Source organism: Chelonia mydas, chromosome 5 (genome assembly GCF_015237465.2).
Source record: "Chelonia mydas isolate rCheMyd1 chromosome 5, rCheMyd1.pri.v2, whole genome shotgun sequence".
NCBI classification, from domain to species: domain Eukaryota; kingdom Metazoa; phylum Chordata; order Testudines; family Cheloniidae; genus Chelonia; species Chelonia mydas.
Window position 1 is genome coordinate 83,601,057 of NC_051245.2, and position 20,794 is coordinate 83,621,850.

At 41.3% G+C, this 20,794-nt stretch overlaps 1 protein-coding gene across 23 annotated transcripts in view; it reads right to left on the reverse strand.

Moving 5' to 3' along the window:
• The window catches only part of SPIN1 (spindlin 1), a 119,658-nt gene that overhangs the window by 34,957 nt on the left and 63,907 nt on the right, over positions 1–20,794 (reverse strand). For 14 of the 23 annotated variants that reach the window (XM_043546413.1, XM_043546403.1, XM_043546414.1 and 11 more), the window contains one exon: positions 1,634–1,864. In XM_043546413.1, the coding sequence (XP_043402348.1) occupies positions 1,634–1,685 (52 nt within the window). In that variant the 5' untranslated portion in view covers positions 1,686–1,864. Of the gene's footprint in view, positions 1–1,633; positions 1,865–2,613; positions 2,725–12,327; positions 12,427–20,794 lie in introns of all 23 variants that reach the window. The other 9 variants (XM_043546404.1, XM_043546405.1, XM_037901689.1 and 6 more) reach the window with 3 other exon arrangements.

The following is a 20,794-nucleotide window of genomic DNA, read 5'->3' on the forward strand; positions in this document are numbered from 1 at the left end:
ATGAGCTGGAAACACATATGGAAGCATCAATATGGCCTGTATGGTTAGTTTCATATCAATTGAGCTTTCCCAATTTTATATTAAATCACAGGAGCTTCCCATAAATCTACTACAGTACATGCACTGTACAGCGTACTTAAATACTCTTTTATCCCTCCCTTCAGCTCATTAGCTACGCTGTATGCTTTACAAAGTAAACATGATTTTTCTCTGCTGGGAATGAAAGCTTAATGGAATGACTCTGCAGCACAGGGGGGAAGGAGGAGCACAAAACAAAAAAACCTCAACAAAACAGAACAGTTGTACCAAGCAAACTTTCTCTCTCAAAGATAAACTATTCTGCTTTTTTTAATGAAGGTTTATCAAACAGATTAAAACAGAACTTCCAGCTTGTGGTTCAACAGTTTTCTAAAATGCCTGGATGTGAAATTCTATGTCCCAAAGCCATTCTCCCCCCAACTCACAAGAAATGACTTAGGGCTTGTGTATACTAGAAAGTTAGTTTAGATTATTATAGGTGGAAATTTAAAATACAATAGCTATTTCTCTATGGCTCCATGTGTACACAAGCCCTTTCAGACATCCCCCCTTAGCACCCAGTGCAAGGGGAAAGCTTGAATTAGTTAGCTTTTGTTCACAGAGACCCCAGGCACTTAATTAGTTTAAACCTTGTTAGTTTACACTTGCACTGTCTTTATTTCTTCTTGCCCTCAAAAAATGGAGTAAGTGCTTGTCTTCAAGACAAAGCTGTACTGACTTAATTATATGTGTAATTTTAAACAGCTTTAGTTAAATGGGTGCATAAGGCTGCGTGAACACTTATTTTCATATAGTTTAAGTTAGTCAGGAATTGATTTAAACTCAACTGAAATAAGACATTCAAACCAAGATAAGGATTGTCCACATAAAAAGTTGCACTGGTTTAACAAAAGATTTGTCCACAGGGGGAGATATTCCTGACTAACTTCCTACATGGATGCTCTAGAAATGGATCAAGTTAATTTAGCATAAGGCACTCTTATTGTGGAAGAAGAGCACCCACATAGAGTTAATCAGGAATAGCTTTAACTTCACACACTACCTTAATCTGAATTAATTTCCCTACCTAGATGACGCCTAAATCTCATGTAAACAAAGCCAAAAAGTCTTACTGATGCTCCTTTACAGATATTGGCTGATCAGCTTCTTCAGAATGCTGACATTTTATAGCAAGTTTTAAGTAGCACCTAATGAATATATCATGTTCCAGAGTTCTCTTTACTAGCACTGTGGGGGATCGCTGATGAACAGCTTATGTTCTGAAATTGACAGACACTAATCTTGTTGTGAAGCATTTTCCCCTTCCTTTCAAAATTTCATGTCTGTGTGCAATATGAAAGCTTCAGCAAAACTAAAATATAACAACAAGATATTTTTACATACAGGCCTCCACTGGATTTCTGACAAGCTGCTGTCATACTACAACAAAATAAAGTCAACGAGGTTGACAGGAGCAGAACACACACAATTTTAATACCAAGATGGAAAAGAACTGAAAGTTACTAAAAACTTCACAAAAACATTACAGACACTTTTGTGTTTTAATATTTAATTCAGTATTTCACCACCCAGTTTAAAAAAAAAGATTGCCTACCTGCATCAGCTCTGGATCGCTGACCTGGTGTCTTTCCGAATGGGGTCTTCATTCATCTGTGTTTAAGTGAGCAGCAAAGCTGCTGGACTAGGGTGAAAATCCAGTTCTTTCCAACTCTTAAAATTTCCTCTTAGCCTTAAAATGATAAAATTACTACTTGTTAATCCACCATTCAAACGAGAATTTGCTTGTCCCAAGATTAGCTGAAGAAGTATTTTCAATTATATTTCTCTGCAAAACAAAAAGAGATTTTAGTTTAAGCAGTCAAATTTGAAGCGTCGTCAAGATAAGCAATGTAAAAATTAAAAACTAAAATTATATTAGCAAATATGTTAATTTTCATGCTCAGGGAAATTATATTTTTTATTTTAATGTTTTAGCACTGTGTGTAGTAAAAACAATGGAATAACCTGGCACAAAACCAACTTGGACCGACAATATCTGGTAGGGTTTGTCCCTTAAGTTGATTTCTGTATAATATACAGTGCCATTCTATAGGCCAGTATTTAAAGATATTGATCAGAATTATCTGAAAGCAACACAGAATAAAATGATTAGGTATCAATAAACTAACAGTTTGTTTTCAGCCAGGGTAGCGCAGGGTATTACTGTAATTTTTAATTCTTAAAATGTAGATGTTTGTATGAAAGTCTTTGCTTTAGAATAAGAAACTATATATCACTGTATCTGCACAGCAGGAGGTAGTGGCAGTAATCAAATACTTCTGTTAGCTGATAAAACACCAGATTTACTACTCAGTAGAGAAAACCAGCTCTACAAAGAACAGTGATTTGAGACTTTTAGAACACATTACTGAAAAAATCATTCAACTATGACAAAAGGGAGAAGAGTTCTGCAGTGTGTGAAATTAATAATCACAAATTTACAGAAATTTTGCAGAAAGGGTAAGTATTTGAATAAAGTAATTTGTAACGACAAGTGAAAAGAATTTAAACTTCTGAAATATTTAATCTCATTACATTTATCTACATCAGTTGCTACATGAGCTCTTCATAGAAATCTGCATGGAGCACTCTTATCAAGCAGTTTTCTCCTGAGAGTTGGCAACATCTTTGCTAAAACAGTTCCTGCTAACCAAAGAGAAATCACAGTAACTGATCTGAAACAACTTAAAGCTTTTTTAGCTTTATTCACTTTTTCACACCACAAACATCTGCTGTCCTGGCTTAATTAGTGTTTACCAGTAGCTTTGCAATTTCATGAGGTCATGGAAAATTGAGACAAGGAAGTTAAATCTAAAGAAAATAAAAAGCGTATTAAATTGGTTTGTTCAATGAAACCAGGGGTTAACATTTTAGAATACCTGACTTCTTGCACTGTGCGGGGAAACAAGCAAAAGAATCATCAAACTGGTGGTAAGAAGTCAAAATCATTCATTTTAATTAAGAAATTTAGAGCCCCTTAGATCACTTGACATTCTTGGGACTCTATGATTTTCATCCTTCAGAGATCAAAATCCTACCCAGTATATTAAAACTAGTGAGAGTAAAACTATGTTGCAGTCTATTAAAAAAATGTAGATACTCAAAATGTTTAAATTTTCCATTGACTCAGAAGAGTGCACAAGACATGTGGATCGACATTTTGCTGACAAAGGAAACTTTCTTTGTTTGGAAGAACATTTAGTAGAAAAATCTATCAAGATACAGTCTTATTTAGCTAGCTGGTTCTGCCGCTACTTGTGGATATGAGTCAAAAAATCAAGACTGATATCAAAGTGAACAAAATCAAGATCTAGAATACTTCAGTGTAGCCATACAAATATAATAATTATCTCCAATGCCATTTTGACTTAAGTCTGTCTTGCACAGTTTATTTGTAATTTCTGCTCTAAGCTGGAGGCTGTTCCAAGTCCCTGCAGTGCAGCTCTGTACCTGCCTAGCACAAGTTATCTCTGCCATTCCTTCCTTAACACTCATATTGGACCAAAAAAAATCACTCCACTACTACTGTATTGGTCTTCAAGACCCCAGTATGTCAACATTGGAAAAACACATGGGATGATTTAAAATTGATGTTATGATCAGTTAACTATAAATCTATGAACAAATTAAAACTTTTCTAGATTCAGAAGCACACTACACAGTACTTGTGTGGGGATCTAACTGACCCCATGAACACACACACTTATTTAAAAAGCTACGCTATGCAGCTTTCAGCATCTAACTGACCCCACATTTAGACAATGGAAATAGCAATATAAAAAGGCACAAACACACCAAAGTGGTAGTGAATAACCTACTACTTTGGACAAATGGAGCAAATAGGTGACATATGTTCTGAACATATTAAGTTTTTACACTTTACACATTCTTGATGCATTTTTCTGTCGTATTCTCTGGAGCAGATGTAACATCCTTCCTGTTTCTTAGGTTCTGGATCAGTACTCCGCACACTAGATGCTGCTTCCCTAGAAGCCTGAGGCAAGGTTGCAATGTTCCTTTTCTATTCCTGGTTTCACCATTTCTGTACCCAGATCCCTGAGAAACATCCATCTCTTACTCAAAGATTATGCCATGTGCAGTTCAACAAAATCCAAATAATATATGCATTCAGACAGTCAACCTACATGTGCAATGTAATAGCCAGTCTTTGCCCCAGCAACAGAATCTGTCAAGTGTGGGCTGCCAGCAAATGCATCGGATAATTGTGACTTCCCCAGAAACTCTTCCTAGCAAGCACGGGCTTCCCAGAAAATCAATTTGACAGTGTTATCTTAAAAAAGACCCTCAATTTTCTGATATGAGGCAAATGTTATCTGGAGACTCGATCCGCAAGAAAACACTTTTAGTGCATTTTTTTTTTAAAATAAAAAACAGAAACTATGGTAATAAAAACAATCATTATAACTGCTGCTTCAAAGGGATAGCTCAGTGGTTTGAGCATTGGCCTGCTAAACCCAGGGTTGTAAGTTCAATCCTTGAGGGGGCCATTTAGGGATCTGGGGCAAAAAAAATTGGGGATTGTGCCTGCTTTGAGCAGGGGGTTGGACTAGATGACCTCCTGAGGTCCCTTCCAACCCTGATTTTCTATGATTCTAAAATAAAAATCTGATCCAGGAATACCTGCATAATTAATATGAGGTCTAAGTGACCCCAATACCTTTTGAGTGACATTTTTCTGCTACACAAAACCCCCAACAGGCTATATTTAGATGCATATCAGGAGCTGCCAGAGCCTTTTCCTGCTGCTGGAGCCTTTCACAGCAACATGTAGCTACACATGTAGTGCCTTTAGCCCACACACTGTCCAAGTGTGGACATAGGCTCACAGTAAGGCATTTTCATTAGACCTCAAATAATTTTTGTGGCTGTTTAATACACCCTCTCCAATATTTTCAAACATTCTTTAAAATATGTTGAATACTACGTACAATTCTGGTGTCTAGGGGCAGTCTTATTAATGCCATATACTGAGGTCAAATCACCTCCCTACTCCTCATCACTCCTCTACCATTTATACATCCAAGGATCACATTACTTCAATTTTTCTGTATCACACTGGGAGCTCATATTCAATTGGTTTGTCCACTATGAGCAGGAAGTCCTTTTCAGAGTTACTGTTTTTCAGAATGCATTGCATCCTTTATCTCAGCCTCAAATGAAGCCTGCAGTTACAACTAGCATTTGGCTTACATTATTCCTCTCTCTCATTCACTTTCCCTCTCCCGGAAAGCGTGACAAGATCTTGGCACAAAGCACTCCCTCTGCCTCTTGTACCTGAGAGTTAATATACAACATAGCTCCCAACATGGCTGGTTGTCCATGGTAAACAAGCAGCAGGGCTAAGGAGAGAGGAAGAAATGCTGTTTAATGAACTTCCGGCAGGCAGAGAGCTCGAGAGTTACCCTCCCTTGCATTGTAGGGAGCAGGCTAGGAGGAATAAAAGCCAGGTCGGGGGAAAGCAATATACATCATGTAGAACCCACAGTGGAATACCTCCGACTTCAAAATGTGCAAATAGGGCCGTGTACATTCACTTGGTTAAACCACCACTTAACATTTACAAGAGAAAGAAAAATACCACTGTAACCGATTCAAAATTTCACCAGATCAAAACACAATCTGCATGAAATTACAGTTATACCAATCAGTTTTATGAAATAGCACTATTTCTCTTGAAAGTAGCCAGAACAATATAGAATTACAGCATTTTGCTACACCAGCAATACTTATGCCTATGTTTTATATACAAAGGGTTAGGCTCTGCAACTTCTTCACGTCAGCAGAGCCAAAAATGTACACCTTAATAGAGAACCAATGATTTTTTTTCTGAAAACTGGCAGTTCATAGAACCAGTAATACAGAGTTTCGAACAGAGTTTCGAGAGCTATCAGAAAAATATTTGGGGGGGAGGGGAGGGGAAGGCTGACGGTTCCATGGCAGTTGGGAGAATTATGGGGGAAGGGTGTGTGAAAAAGGAGGTGATGGGTTGTAATTATGTTTTCAGCAAAATTCCCAGAATGGCTGTTTTAGGCCTTGTCTTTACAATAAAGTTAACTCTGGTTCTTATTTGAGTGTTGCCCCGAATCTGAGTCCTGTCCATGCACAAACACCTCTCACTTAACACTTGGGTGTAAAGCACCACCAGACAACTAGCTTATCAGTGGTATAGACCAAGCGTAGCCAAACTTACCGACTGTCTGAGCTGCATACGATATCTTCAGAAGTTTGGGAGCCGCAAGACATGAACAACCTTTACACATGCATTTTTAAAATATTAACATCCTACTTACTGTATCATGGCTAATTACTACTAGAGCTAGAGACTTTGTGGGTCTCCATCCCGGTCCTAAGTCTCTGGAAATCTGGTTGATATGTTGTTAAGGTGGTATGGAGGAACTCTGTCAGATGTTGATTTGTACGGACTGCACGATGTTTCGTTTTTACAAACTTCATTACAGAGTACTGCGATTCACAGCAGTATATTGTGCCAAAAATTGAAAATGAGTCACACACTAGTCTTTTTGAGTTGAGGATACTTCATTCCTGGCACTTGCTTCCAGAACTTGATTGTTGACTGTGATTTATGCATCATCTTTAGAACCTGGTCTTTCTGGAGTTGAATGGGTTTATAAGAAAGGCGAGCAGGATCTCAGCTTCTGCAAGTCTTCAAACTTGGTCTGAAAGTCATCATGCAGTCCTTGTAATTTACCTCCGTATTCCTCAAGTTTGTGATCTTCTACTTAGATTTCAGGAAATGTGTTTAACACTACTCTTGAGATAGGGAATGTGGTTGAAGTCTCTTGACGCTATGTCTCTTTGCAGAAGCTTTAACTTGTTCTAGAAGATGAAGACTGTCTGAGTAAGGTCAGAAATAATCTTATCTTTCCCTTGGAGTGCCAAATTGAGTGTTTGCAGATCTTGCATAACATCAGTGAAAAACATCAAATCCTGCATCCATTGCTCATCTTTCAGTTGTGGATAGGACTTCTCCTTTTCTTCAAGGAAAGCACTGATCGGCTCAAACAGTCCCACAAACATATTGAAGACATCGCTGATTGATAACCACCTCACAATACAGTAGAAAGAGACATCGTTAGGTTTGTCTTCATTTTTGAACTATTGATGAGTCTTCCGATTCAAGCGGATAAAATTGATAATTTCCAGGACTGTTTTCATACCATTTTCATATTTGAAGTATCTGCCTGTGAGATGTTCATGATGGATGATGCAATGAACAAGGAGAAACTCTAGAAATTTGGGACTGCTTTTAAAAGTCCAATAAGGCCTACTTTTCCCCTCCCACCATTGCAGGTGCTCCATCCATTGTAACACTGACAAGTTTATCCAGCGGTACATTGATATTTGTCAATGCTTTGTCAAGTGCATTCTTTATGTCAACACATTTATTTCCTTTAGTACCATTAAGTCCAACATTTCTTCTTTCACAGTTAGATCTGAGGAAACATAGCAAACAAATATCGCTAGTTGTGCTTTTATCTTGAATGTCTGTAGATTCGTCAACAGCGAGGCTGAATGCTAGAGAATTCTTTAGATTGTTTTGCATCTTGCTTGCAACATCAGCACTGATCTGGGAGATCTGCCTCTCCATAGTGTGGCATGAAATTGGAATTTGCTGTATTACTTGTTGAAGTTTTGTGTTACTTGGATATAAAATTGCAACCACTTCCGCAATATTCTTAACAAATTCTCCATCACAATACAGATGTTTTGCACAAGCGATATTCCATGCCATAACAAAACTAGCTTCAGTTGTCATGTCAGTTTCCTTCCTGAATGCCAAAAGTAGGGTCTGTTGACAGTTGAGGTGTAATTTTAATGCAGTTAGCTTGTTTTTCCTTAATTCTGATCCAGGTGGGTATTTAGAGGAAAAGTTAATGTGATTTGTTTTATAGTGACATTTCAAGTTGCTGGCCTTGTGGTGAGAGCGCGAGGCACTGCCAGATAAGGCACGGGGGTTTACCACCTTTACTAGTGAATGCAAAATCTTCTTCCCATTCTGACTGAAAAGTTTTTCTTCATACTTGCGTCTCTTACAATTTGAAGATGTCATTGTCATCCATGAAATTAACATAGGGTTAACACTTAAATCTACAACTATTCAACTGCGACTTATGAACAGTAAACACAGCCTGTAGTGTGCAGAATGCAAGATAATAGCACACAAGGTCTGCACAGTACTACAGTGACGCAATTTCCTGTTATAATGAGCACGTGCCGCTGAAGCCCTAAGCAGTGGCTAGCCAGAGCCTGCGGGGCTGAAATCCCAAGCAGTCAGTCGCCACCCCCACGTGGGGTTGAAGCCCAGCCTCAACACCCCCACACAGGGTTGAAGCCAAGAACACCAGCTCACTCCCACGGTACTGAAGCTCTAAGCCTTGGAGCCCCGCAATGGGGCTGAAGCTGCAAACACCGGCTTACCATTCTGCAGGGCGAATCCCAGAGCGTGGAACCCCACCCCCCCATGTGGGGCTAAAGATGCGAGCACCGGCTCGCCCCTCCCCCCACAGGGTCAAGCCCCGAGCTCTGCGAGCCACAGTTGACCCCCTAAAGAACCGCATGCGGCTCATAAGCCACAGTTTGGCCCTGCCTGGTATAAACTATAGCCTATAGTCAAGCTGCTAACCTGACGACTATGTCATGTGGACACAGGCCTAATCTGAAGGCAACCATGATCTATAACTAAGGCTAAGTTTGCGTCACGGATATTTTTAGTAAAAGTCACAGACATGTCATGGGCAACACACAAAAATTCAGAGAAGCCCGTGACCTGTTCCTTACTTTCACTAAAAATATCCCTGACAAAATGTGGAGGAGGGTTCAGCACTCACTGCTGCTGGGTTTCCAGGGTCCCCCACCACTGCAGTGAGTGGGAGCTCCGGGGTCTGCCAGCTGCCCGCCATGGCTGGGCAGCTGCAGGGGGTTCCCCCACCAGAGTGGGGGCTGGGATCTGGGGGGAGAGGGGCCAGCGAGCTGGGAGCTCCAGCTGGGAGCTCCAGCCCCAGGGCAGAAAATTTCACGGAGATCAATGGAAGTCAGATTTTTATATCTAGTTTGTTTTAATGGGGTCCTGATCTCACTTTCTGGAATACTGCATTCAGTTCTGTATATAATATCTAAAGAAAAGGCAAAACTAGGAAGGGATGGGGGGAGGGAAGAGGATAGAAATGTGGAGAAACAAAAAGATTTGAAATGTTTCATTTAAGGAACAGGACATGGTAAGAGACATATACTATACCCCATCTGCCTTCTCTCATAAAACAATGACAAGAGAACGTTAATTTAAAAGTGAAAAAAGGAAGTATTCTGTACATAATGCATAGTTAGCCTATGGAACTCTTGGCCACAAGACATCACTGAAGCCAAGAGCTTTGCTGATTTCAAAAAAAAAGAAGATTAGGAGTTTACAAGGATAAACATTTAGAAGCAATATGTACCCCCACGGTTCCAAAAATAAGACAACTACCAACTGTTATGAAGAAGTTTCACCTATAGGCAAGTTATTCTATACTTTTCCACCATTAGACTTCTTGCTTCTTTCTATGAAGCACCTGGTACTGGACACAGTCTGATAAGATATTCAATTAGCTTAACCCTGGGTCTGATCAATATGGCATTTTTCTAAGTTTCTAAATTTGTATTCCTCCATGCAAGCTAGCCATCTGTTAAGCAAGTCTTCGTGTTAATTACATGGTTGGGTCTGGCTTTCTTTCAGACTTAAAATATTATAGTAGCAATTGCACTTTTTACCATAAAACAGCAAAAAAGGACAGATGGATACAAAATGTACTGTTACAATGTGTAAAACCCACTGTCAAATTTTTCTTAACATTTTAGGAAGAACCACCATGAGGTTGTATGCAAAACGTTGCATTATAAAAGTAATGTAATGCCCAAAAATGTTGTCAAACTTCAAAATTTAGAAAACCTACTTGTAATAGTCCTTGAGTTTAAATATTGATTCAACAGTTAACCAGTAATATTAAAGAGAGTCATATCCAAGGAACCCTAAACTCCAAAAAGTATACTATTGTAAAGTAACACTTAAATATGGAGTGAATATGGTGTACATGGAAAGTGTACTAAGTAGCATTACAAAAAAAATCCAACTGGTTTCTTATCTTTTCTTTATCTGAATAGTGTTATATGTACTGGCATGTATGATCATGATAGAACTGGCATAGGTAAGAATATGTACATGACATAAATATAATGTCATGTGTAATCTTTTACCCTTCATCTATTGGCATCAGACCTTACTGCTTGGGAAAACCCTGTGGCACCAGTTTACAACAAAATATTATACTTGGTCATATGTGTCTTCTCCAAAGTATTGCTATCTTAAGTGTTAACGTGAGAATGGTAAAATCTGTGAAACAAACTAATGGTTCCCTTCTGGCCATGTAGATGGCTCTCATCCTGGCACTTCCAACAGCGACACTGGCTGGGAAAAGGTTTTCTGCAGACCACCCAAGGCTTGAACCCTTTGGCACAGGCCTTCCCAGTAACAGGTAGGGGCCACTGGCCTGCTAAGCAAACTTCAGCACATGGAGCGATGGAAGTTTCTTAACTCTGGAGGGAGGACTGACTTATCAGTGACCTCTTCTGAAGTTGCAACAAAGTATCAATTGTGACTACATGTGCATAGCCATACAGCTGTCCACTAAGAATTGGACAGGGATCATTAAATGGATTAAGGTAACTCCTCGTTTGCTGGATTTTACCTAGCAACAAAAAAGATTTTTTTTTATTAAAAAGAAAACAGCTGTATATAAAATTAGTTCATAGCTATGAAAAAAAGAGCTGAATGCCATCAGATCAGATTTAAGAATGTTTAATATTTGTATAACAAATAATTCTGATCAGTTTTCAATGCATGACAAACATTTTTCTTTATATTTACACACCAGTTAAAATTTGGATCAAAGATTTATATATTTAAAGAAATTTGATATCTGATACATCTGGAGCATTAATACAGCAGAAAATAAGAATTACTAGATATACCACAAAAATTTGTTTCCAGTAGGATTCTAAGACACTGCAGCAGAGGAATGGAGAGGAGGCAAAGCAGAATGAGTCATGCCTTCCCAACACAGCATAGATCATAAGAAATTTTCCCATTTCAGCAAAATAATTTTATTTTATCCATAAATCCTTTAGTTGTGTTATTTTAATGAATCAATAAACACTTTCCTTTAGACAGACATTTTTAAAATCTAAATAGACGTATATTATACTTAATTATGTAGATTCACTGTTCTCTGATTAACATACATGCCTACTTTGAGCCCCACTGTAACAATTCAATAATAGCACAGTAATGCAAGAGAGTTGCTTACTGCATTCCATTTTCTGCACTTTTCAGTAAGTGTTGAAGTGGAATTACACCTAATTATTCAAGAATAGGCCTTTTGGCACCCTCTAGTGGCTTCCTCCCTCTTGGACTTTTCTAGTTTGGTCTTCCAAAACCTTTCCCCTTTCTACAAGTGCTTAAAGTTGACCACAGTTTAAAACTATAGATGTGAGATGTTTCATTAGAAGTTGCAGGTTATAAGTTAAATGTCAAGAGTCCATAATATTCATTCACATTTTTTTCTGGAGTGAGTCATTCTGAACTGAAATATACCTGATGCAGAATATGGAAGTTTATCCATGCCTTACTCCAAGAAAGTAAATTTACAAGAAATGAGTTATGGCTTCAGGTCTCTGATCCATGCAGCCTTGGGGGCAAACCAGATCTGTTATTCTGTGGCAAGGGAGATATGGCTCCATCTCTGTTAAGCCACCAACTGAAACACTTCCATGGCCCAGGAAAAAAAAAACTAATTATACTAGTAAGCACTGAGACTAAATAGAAGAACCCTCCAAAAGAGCATGAAATTCAATTTAAAACAAACAAATCAATAAACAAACCACTGAGTGACAATTAATAATACTGTTACCTTTCCCCAATTGACAGCCTATTTGGGGTGGGTTAGATCTGTGGACTTCATTACCTGAAAACTTTTCCTTTGTTGTAATAGAGAAAAAATAAAACTGTCTATTTGTATTTGTAATGAGGTCACAGACCCAGGACACTGGGATTTTCATAGCAGTGTTCACTTGAGACAAGAGGGGGGTATACTATACATATAGTTATGTAGAGATGTGAAAGGGGGTAACTTATTTCTAAAAATTACTGGAATACAGTGAGGAATACCCACTTACCAAAGGCAACATCAGATGATTTTTACTCCTATGCTTCCGAGATACTATATTTTAGCCCTATGTAAATGGAAGATTTTGAAGCCTTCTTTCCTCTTGACACTGGGTAATAAAAGAACAAAGAAAGCATTTGTCTTTCTGAATTGAGCTGTGCAGTGAGTATATACTTTGGTAACTCTACAGAAATCCAGCGAACATCACGTTGTATTTAGGGTACTCTACAGAGCCTGGAGTTAGTTTTTGGTACAAAGACACAGTTGGTTCTGAAAAAAGAAAAGGAGTACTTGTGGCACCTTAGAGACTAACCAGTTTAGTCTCTAAGGTGCCACAAGTACTCCTTTTCTTTTTACGAATACAGACTAACACGGCTGTTACTCTGAAACCAGTTGGTTCTGAGTATCACTTAATCTGTATGGAAAGATGAGTGTCAAAGTTGAGAGCATTGAGGTGCCAGATAAGATGCTCCTAGTTCTGATACCCTGTGAACTACCATGATTGTTATCAAAAAGGCCACATTACTAGAAAGTAATGGAACCACCTTCATAAGTAGTTCAAATGGAGGACCTGTGAGGGAACTGTTAACCAGGTAAAATCCCAGGAAAGAACTCTGTACTTTGGAAGGATGCAGAAGTCATGCTACCCTCAAAAAGGCACACTAGACATCTAGGAGGCATAAAATCCACTAATTCTCTGCTATAATTAAGAATCTGCCAGATGAAGCAGCAACTTGATTTTCAAATGTCTGAACTATCAGGCCCAGCCTGAGTCCATCCTGAAGAAATCGAAGAGCCTGTAATACTGACACAGATGTAGGAGAGAGACCCTTGTCCTGGTACCAATGAGTAAACGTCACTCAGGACCCTGAATGTGTTGTGTTAAATAAAAAGAAAAGGAGTACTAGTGGCACCTTAGAGACTAACCAATTTATTTGAGCATAAGCTTTCATTAAATGTATTTCTGGAACCTTAAAACATGGATATTATCTCTTCTGAATAACCTCTTTGGCTTTAGAGGCTCTGTTCAAGAACTAGGCAGCGAGGCTCTGACTGTCTGGATTCTGATGTATGACTGGCCCTTGTAATGCATATCCCTTCTGGATGGATAGCAGAGGAAAGGTATTTGTACCACGTTAAGAAGGTCAGAGAACCAAGGTATTCATGGCCAGAACTGGGCTACCAGAATTAGGAGTCCTGCTTTTCTTCTGAAGCATTCTGATGAAAGGAAAGGCATATTTAAAAAAAAAGTAAGTCCCTTTTAGACATCTTTGCAACAAGGCATCTGTTGCCTTGACTTTATAATCTCACTGGCAAGAGCAGAACACTGAATCTTTGTGATTCAAATGGGATGCAAACAGATTTATTGCTAGGAAACCAAATTCCTTTACCAGTACAGCAACCCCTCACTTAAAGTCATCTGGTTAACTTTGTTTCGTTGTTACATTGCTGATCAATTAGAGAACATGCTCATTTAAAGTTGTGCAATGCTCCCTTATAACATCGTTTGGCAGCCGCCTGCTTTGTCCACTGCTTGCAGGAAGAGCAGCTCATTGGAGCTCGCTGCTGGGGGCTTGGAACCAGGGTGGACTGGCAGCCCCCCTAAGTTCCCTGTGTGGCAGCCGCCCAGCAGTCTATCAATTGCCAGGAGTTCAGCTGTCCCTCCCCACACTGCCATGTGCTGCTCCTTCCCTCTGCCTTGGAACTGCTCCAGGGAGCCTCCTGCTTGCTGTGCAGGGTAGGGGTGGGGGGGAAAGAGCGGCACTGTCAGGGTGTCCCCCTCCTCCCCGCTCTTGCACCCCACTTACCCCATCTCCATGGGGGAGCTTCCTGGGAGCAGCTAGTGTCTCAACTTGCTGATTAATTAACAAGGCAGTGTACTTAGAGTGGGTTCAGCCTACTTAAAGGGGCAATGCACATCTCTCTCACACACACGGGGTGTGGGTCTCTGTCTGCCATGCTGTCTCCCCTCCCTCCATTTGTCCATCCTTGCGGAGTATGAGGCTACATTAACAACAATAGGTTAACCCTTAAGGGCTCAGCCAAAAGCTAGTTCATCATTTAGCAGTAAGGCATTCCCTGGGAAATATCCCACCCTCTTCCACCCTCTGACTTCACCACCTCAACCAAGCTTCACAATCATCATCGCTGTGTACAGTATTAAATTGTTTGTTTTAAACTTATACTGTGTGTGTATGTGTGAAAAAAATTTCCCTGGAACATAAGAATTAATATAAATGAAGGGGTTATGTGGAAATTGGATTCGCTTAACATCGTTTCGCTTAAAGTCGCATTTTTCAGGAACATAACAACAATGTTAAGTGAGGAGTTACTGTAAATGGAAGACCTCTCGGTATAGTCCCCATTCTGTATGATCTACCTTTTGCCTGCTGAGTCATTACATTCACTTTCCAGTGGACGCAAAGGGAGCAGACTGACTGCAGATTCTTCTCAGCTCAAGTCATAGGACATAAGCTTCTCTTTGACAGTCTGTAGATTTTGTTCCCCTTTGTCCGCTGACATACGACATGGCAGAGGTGTTGTCTGTCACAGTCAGCATGAGGGAAGTCCAGATATGGGAGCAGAGCCTAATATCATATTGGACTGTCCTGATCTCTCACCAGTCTACACTGTGCTTGTTCTCATTTGGACCAGCTCCCTTGGATGGGCCTTGACCCCGTCCCTCCAGCCTTGCATCTGTGATGATAAGTGTCCTGATGAGTTTGCTTACTGGAAATCCTGACTTGAATCCTCTCTGACACATCCACCATCTCAATGACCTGAGAATCCTCCTGGGGAGAGATGCTTTCACTGAAGGGAGGTTAAGAGGAAGTTCCAAAGCAGCCTCAAGTGAGCATGGGTCAGCTAAGAATATCCACAAAGGAGATCACTAATGAAGAACAGACAAAAGTGTTTTAATGGGACTTCCCTTTGGTAAAATTTCTCAGCTCCTCTTGTATATCCTGCAGCAAGAAACTTCATCCTCACCCACAACTACTTCAGATTTGGGGATGTTTTATACCTTCAAGTCAGCGGCACTACTATGGGTACCCGCATGGCCCTACAGTATGCCAACATTTTTATGGCTGACTTAGAACAACGCTTCCTCAGCTCTTGTCCCCTAGCGCCTCTACTCTACTTGCGCTACATTGATGACATCTTCATCATCTGGACCCATGGAAAAGAAGCCCTTGAGGAATTCCACCAGGATTTCAACAATTTCCATCCCACCATCAGCCTCAGCCTGGACCAGACCACACAAGAGATCCACTTCCTGGACACTACAGTGCAAATAAGCGATGGTCACACCACCCTATACCAGAAACCCACTAACCGCTATATTTACCTACATGCTTCCAGCTTTCATCCAGACCACACCACACGATCCACTGTCTATAGCCAAGTCTTAAGATACAAGCGCATTTGCGCCAATCCCTCAGACAGAGACAAACACCTACAGGATTTCTATCAAGCGTTCTACAATACCCACCTGCTGAACTCAAGAAACAGATTGACAGAGCCAGAAGTGTACCCAGAAGTTACCTGGGTACACTACAGGACAGGCCCAACAAAGAAAGTAACAGAACACCATTAGCCATCACTTACAGCCCCCAACTAAAATTTCTCCAGCACATCATCAAGGATCTACAACCTATCCTGAAGGACGATCCCTCACTCACAGACCTTGGGAGACACGCCAGCCCTTGCTTACAGACAGCCCCCCAACCTGAAGCAAATACTCACCAGCCACTTCACACCACACAACAGAAACACTAACCCAGGAACCAATCCCTGCAACAAACCCTATTGCCAACTCTGTCCACATATCTAGTCAAGGGTCACCATCATCGGACCTAACCATATCAGCCACACCATCAGAGGCTCGTTCACCTGCACATCTACCAATGTGATATATGCCATCATGTGCCAGAATGTCCCTCTGCCGTATACACTGGACAAACCGGACAGTCTCCATGCAAAAGAATAAATGGACACAAATCAGACATCAAGAATTGTAATATTCAAAAACCAGGAGGAGAGCACTTCAATCTTCCAGGACACTCAGTAACAGACTTAAAAGTGGCCATTCTTCAAACGAAAAAAACTTCAAAAACAGACTTCAATGAGAAACTGTAGAACTGGAATTAATTTGCAAACCTGACACCATCAAATTAGGCCTGAATAAAGACTGGAAATGGCTGGGTCACTACAAAAAATAATTTTCTCTCTGTTGATACTCACACCTCCTTGTCAACTGCCACATCCACCCTGACTGATTTGGCCTCGTTAGCACTGACCCCCCCCTTCCCCACCGCCCGCTTGGTAAGGGAACTCCCATCTTTTCATGTGCTGTATATTTATACCTGCCTACAGTATTTTTCATTCCATGCATGTGATGAAGTGAGTTCTAGCCCATGAAAGCTTACGCCCAAATAAATTTGTTAGTGCCACAAGGACTCCTCGTTGTTTTTGCTGATACAGACTAACACGGCTACCCCTCTGAAATTTGTAGACGTTTGTGTATCTCCACCCTGAGGAGAGGTAGATAAAGGCCTTGTTCCCTTTTCAGAGAAGGGACAGGTTGTATTACTCGCATAGATGGGATGGCTGTCTGCAAGCCCAGACTCCTCTTCTCAAGAAGAAGCCTTCAGGTAGCGCTTTTTTGTTTTTTTTTTTTTAAATAGGCTGAGAGGGACAATACTCGCAATACTGTCCACCCAAGTTAGCTTTGCGTGTCAAAAAAACATGCAAGAGATATTTAGGGTGTCAGATAACTGTTCTTATTTTAGTTATTTATTCTTGTTTGCCTGATGCCCCCAGTGGTTTTCATGCCTGAAGAAGAGGGCTGAGACTATGCCTGCCTGGATTTGACTGTCCAGTGAGGAAGCGACTCTTTCAGAACTCTCCCAGTTAGAAACAACACTCTGACATCAAGGAAAGTGCAGTCTTGTCATAACAGCTGTGCTGGTCACAGATATTAGAGAGACAAGGTGGGTGAGAGTACCTTTTATTGGACCAACTTCTGTTGGTGAGAGACAAGCTTTCAGAAGCTTTTAACTTCAGAAGAGCTCTGTGTAGTTCCAAAGCTTGTCTCTCTCACCAACAGAAGTTGGTCTGATAAAAGTTATTACCTCACCCACCTTGTCTGACCAGGGAAACGCACATTATCTATCATAGTGATTACAGGATAAATTTTGACTGGTGCACAGCAAGGAGCCTTTTGGTCTTACGTAATGGAGATTGGGGCGGGGGATGATCGTGCAGTAGAAATAAAGAAGTAGTGCGTCAAGAAGCCCCTTCCTGCCTGCCAGCCCTTCCAGAACTGGGCTGTTGTCCTTCATCATTCCACAATCATCTACTTGGGGTGGGAAGTGGAGGCAAGGTACGGCAAACTGCAACAGAAGTTGGGGGCAAAAACCAGGACATTAAAGCATGGTGACCCCCCAGCAGCAGCAGTGAATTACAGTCTCATAGTTAAGGGCATGGTGACCCACAGCTGAGCATGGACAATTCAATACTTTCACAATCTTTTCAATGTGGCAGGAACACTGTATCCCACTGTTGCACTGTGGAAGGGTGTATGAGGCATATACAGCTATAGCTTTTATGGGCATCTGTATCTCAATGCACCTCAATCAGAATTTACATTACTCAAAATACTCATAGAATCATAGAATATCAGGGTTGGAAGGGACCTCAGGAGATCATTTAGTCCAACCCCCTGCTCAAAGCAGGACCAATCCTCAACTAAATCATCCCAGGCAGGCCTTTGTCAAGCCTGACCTTAAAAATCTCAAAGGAAGGAGATTCCACCACCTTCCTAGGTAACGCATTCCAGTGCTTCACCACCCTCCAAGTGAAAAAGTTTTTCCTAATATCCAACCTAAACCTCCCCCACTGCAACTTGAGACCATTACTCCTTGTTCTGTCATCAGCTACCACTGAGAACAGTCTACATCCATCCTCTTTGGAACCCCCTTTCAGGTAGTTGAAAGCAGCTATCAAAGCCCCAGTCATTCTTCTCTTCTGCAGACTAAACAATCCCAGTTCCCTCAGCCTCTCCTCATAAGTCATGTGTTCCAGTCCCCTAATCATTTTTCTTGCCCTCCGCTAGACGCTTTCCAATTTTTCCACATCCTTCTTGTAGTGTGGGGTCCAAAACTGGACACAGTACTCCAGATGAGGCCTCACCAATGTCAAATAGAGGGGAACGATCACGTCCCTCGATCTGCTGGAAACGCCCTAACTTATACATCCCAAAATGCCATTGGCCTTCTTGGCAACAAGGGCACACTGTTGACTCATATCCAGCTCCTTGTCCACTGTAACCCCTAGGTCCTTTTCTGCAGAACTGCTGCCTAGCCATTTGGCCCCTAGTCTGTAGCAGTGCATGGGATTCTTCCATTCTAAGTGCAGGACTCTGCACTTTTCCTTGTTGAACCTCATCAAATTTCTTTTGGCCCAATCCTCTAATTTGTCTAGGTCCCTCTGTATCCTATCCCTGCCCTCCAGTGTATCTACTACTCCACCCAGTTTAGCGTCATCTGCAAACTTACTGAGAGTGCAGTCCATACCATCCTCCAGATCATTAATGAAGATATTGAACAAAACCAGCCCGAGGACTGACCCTTGGGGCACTCCGCTTGATACCGGCTGCCAGCTAGACATGGAGCTATTGATCACTAACCGTTGATCCCGACAATCTAGCCAGCTTTCTATCCACCTTATAGTCCATTCATCTACCCATACTACTTTAACTTGCTGGTAAGAATACTGTGGGAGACCATATCAAAAGCTTTGCTAAAGTCAAGGAATAACATGTCCACTGCTTTCCCCTCATCCACAGAGCCAGTTATCTCGTCATAGAAGGCAATTAGATTAGTCAGGAATGACTTGTCCTTGGTGAATCCATGCTGACTGTTCCTGATCACTTTCCTCTCCTCTAAGTGCTTCAGAATTGAATCCTTGAGGACCTGCTCCATGATTTTTCCAGGGACTGAGATGAGACTGATTGGCCTGTTGTTCCCAGGATCCTCCTCCTTTCCTTTTTTTTTTTTTAAGACGGGCACTACATTAGCCTTTTTCCAGTCGTCCTGGGCCTCCCCCGATCGCCATGAGTTTTCAAAGATAATGGCCAATGGCTCCTCAATCAGTTCACTTTCACCTGAAAAAAAAAAATCTATCTTCCACGTGTTTTTTTATTGTTTGTTTTGTAACTATTTTACTATTTGATCCTCTAACTCTGATCTGGAATGCTGGCCCTCCTCCCTTAAGCAAGAATTTCCTTTTGCAGGGTTGTGAGTATGCACACTTAGAAAAATCAGCACGTGTATATGGCCTGGGTTTTTCTGAACTAATTTCCTTGCTGTATGCCATGAAGGTGAACAGGGAAGCCATGACTGATGTTCATTTGCCCTACTGAACTCTGCAGATGTATGCGGCTTAAGAGAAACAGATTCCACTTTGTGCCTTTAGAAGCACCTCCTGGAGGAATCCCCTGAATCAGACTCTTCAGAAGATGGAGGATATGGGGACCTTTTTTCTTCCCTTAGTGCTTTAAACGGGGGCAACCAGAAGAGTCTGAATGTCTAACATACTTTTCTTAGGTATTACTTGATCTTCCTCCTCCTCAGATGGAGAATGAAAGTTCAGACAGAGTCCCCTGGAAGAAAGTTATGGTGAGAATTCTGTGGTTACTCTTTCAACCAGTTTTCTTGCCATAAGAAAGAGGAGGCTCAGACTGAAGCTGGACTGGGTGAAGAGGTCTTCCATGGTCCCTTTCTCCATTCAAGGGAGATACTCAGATATGGCATGGACATAGGATGAACTCACCCCAGGGGCACCAGATTCAAACTTTGGAAGTTCAAAGGGAGTCTTTGGTTCGTTTGCTGAACTGGGAGAGAGAGCTGACACTGCTGGCAAGGAGTAGCCAGGAGCCACTGCAGAGCTGATATGGGACGTGCTTTAGGAATAGAGGAAGGGGTTTGGTCCAAGGTCCCCTTTCCAGACTCTCATGCTGAGTGCTCTGAATCCCTGTTAATAGCTCTCTTCCAACACAGCAAATGTGGAGGATGGGATAGGCAGCTGCTCCAGTCAGCCAGGTCTGAGAGCAGGCTCGAGGGGCTGGGCATTTCCTGGCCCTTTGATATTGTGCTCCATCCTATATTGCACCACCCTCCCACATAAGGGGAGGAAGAGGGACCAGCCACTTGTGCAAATCTCGGGGCTGTGGCAAATGCTGCTGAGGTGCTGCCACTGCTTTCAGGGACTCCTGTGGTCATACTGACATTTGACCTGCCAGCTCTTGTTTGGAAATGTTTGAATCGCCTCCAGATTGATCAGTTCTTCTCTCCACCTGCAGGAAGGCGTTCAGTAACACTGATTCGCATTTTGACATCCCTCCTCAAGTATTTTTAGCTGTGTGTGCCACATTTTCAGTTGTGTGGCCCTTGATGATATTTTATGCTGTTGCATTG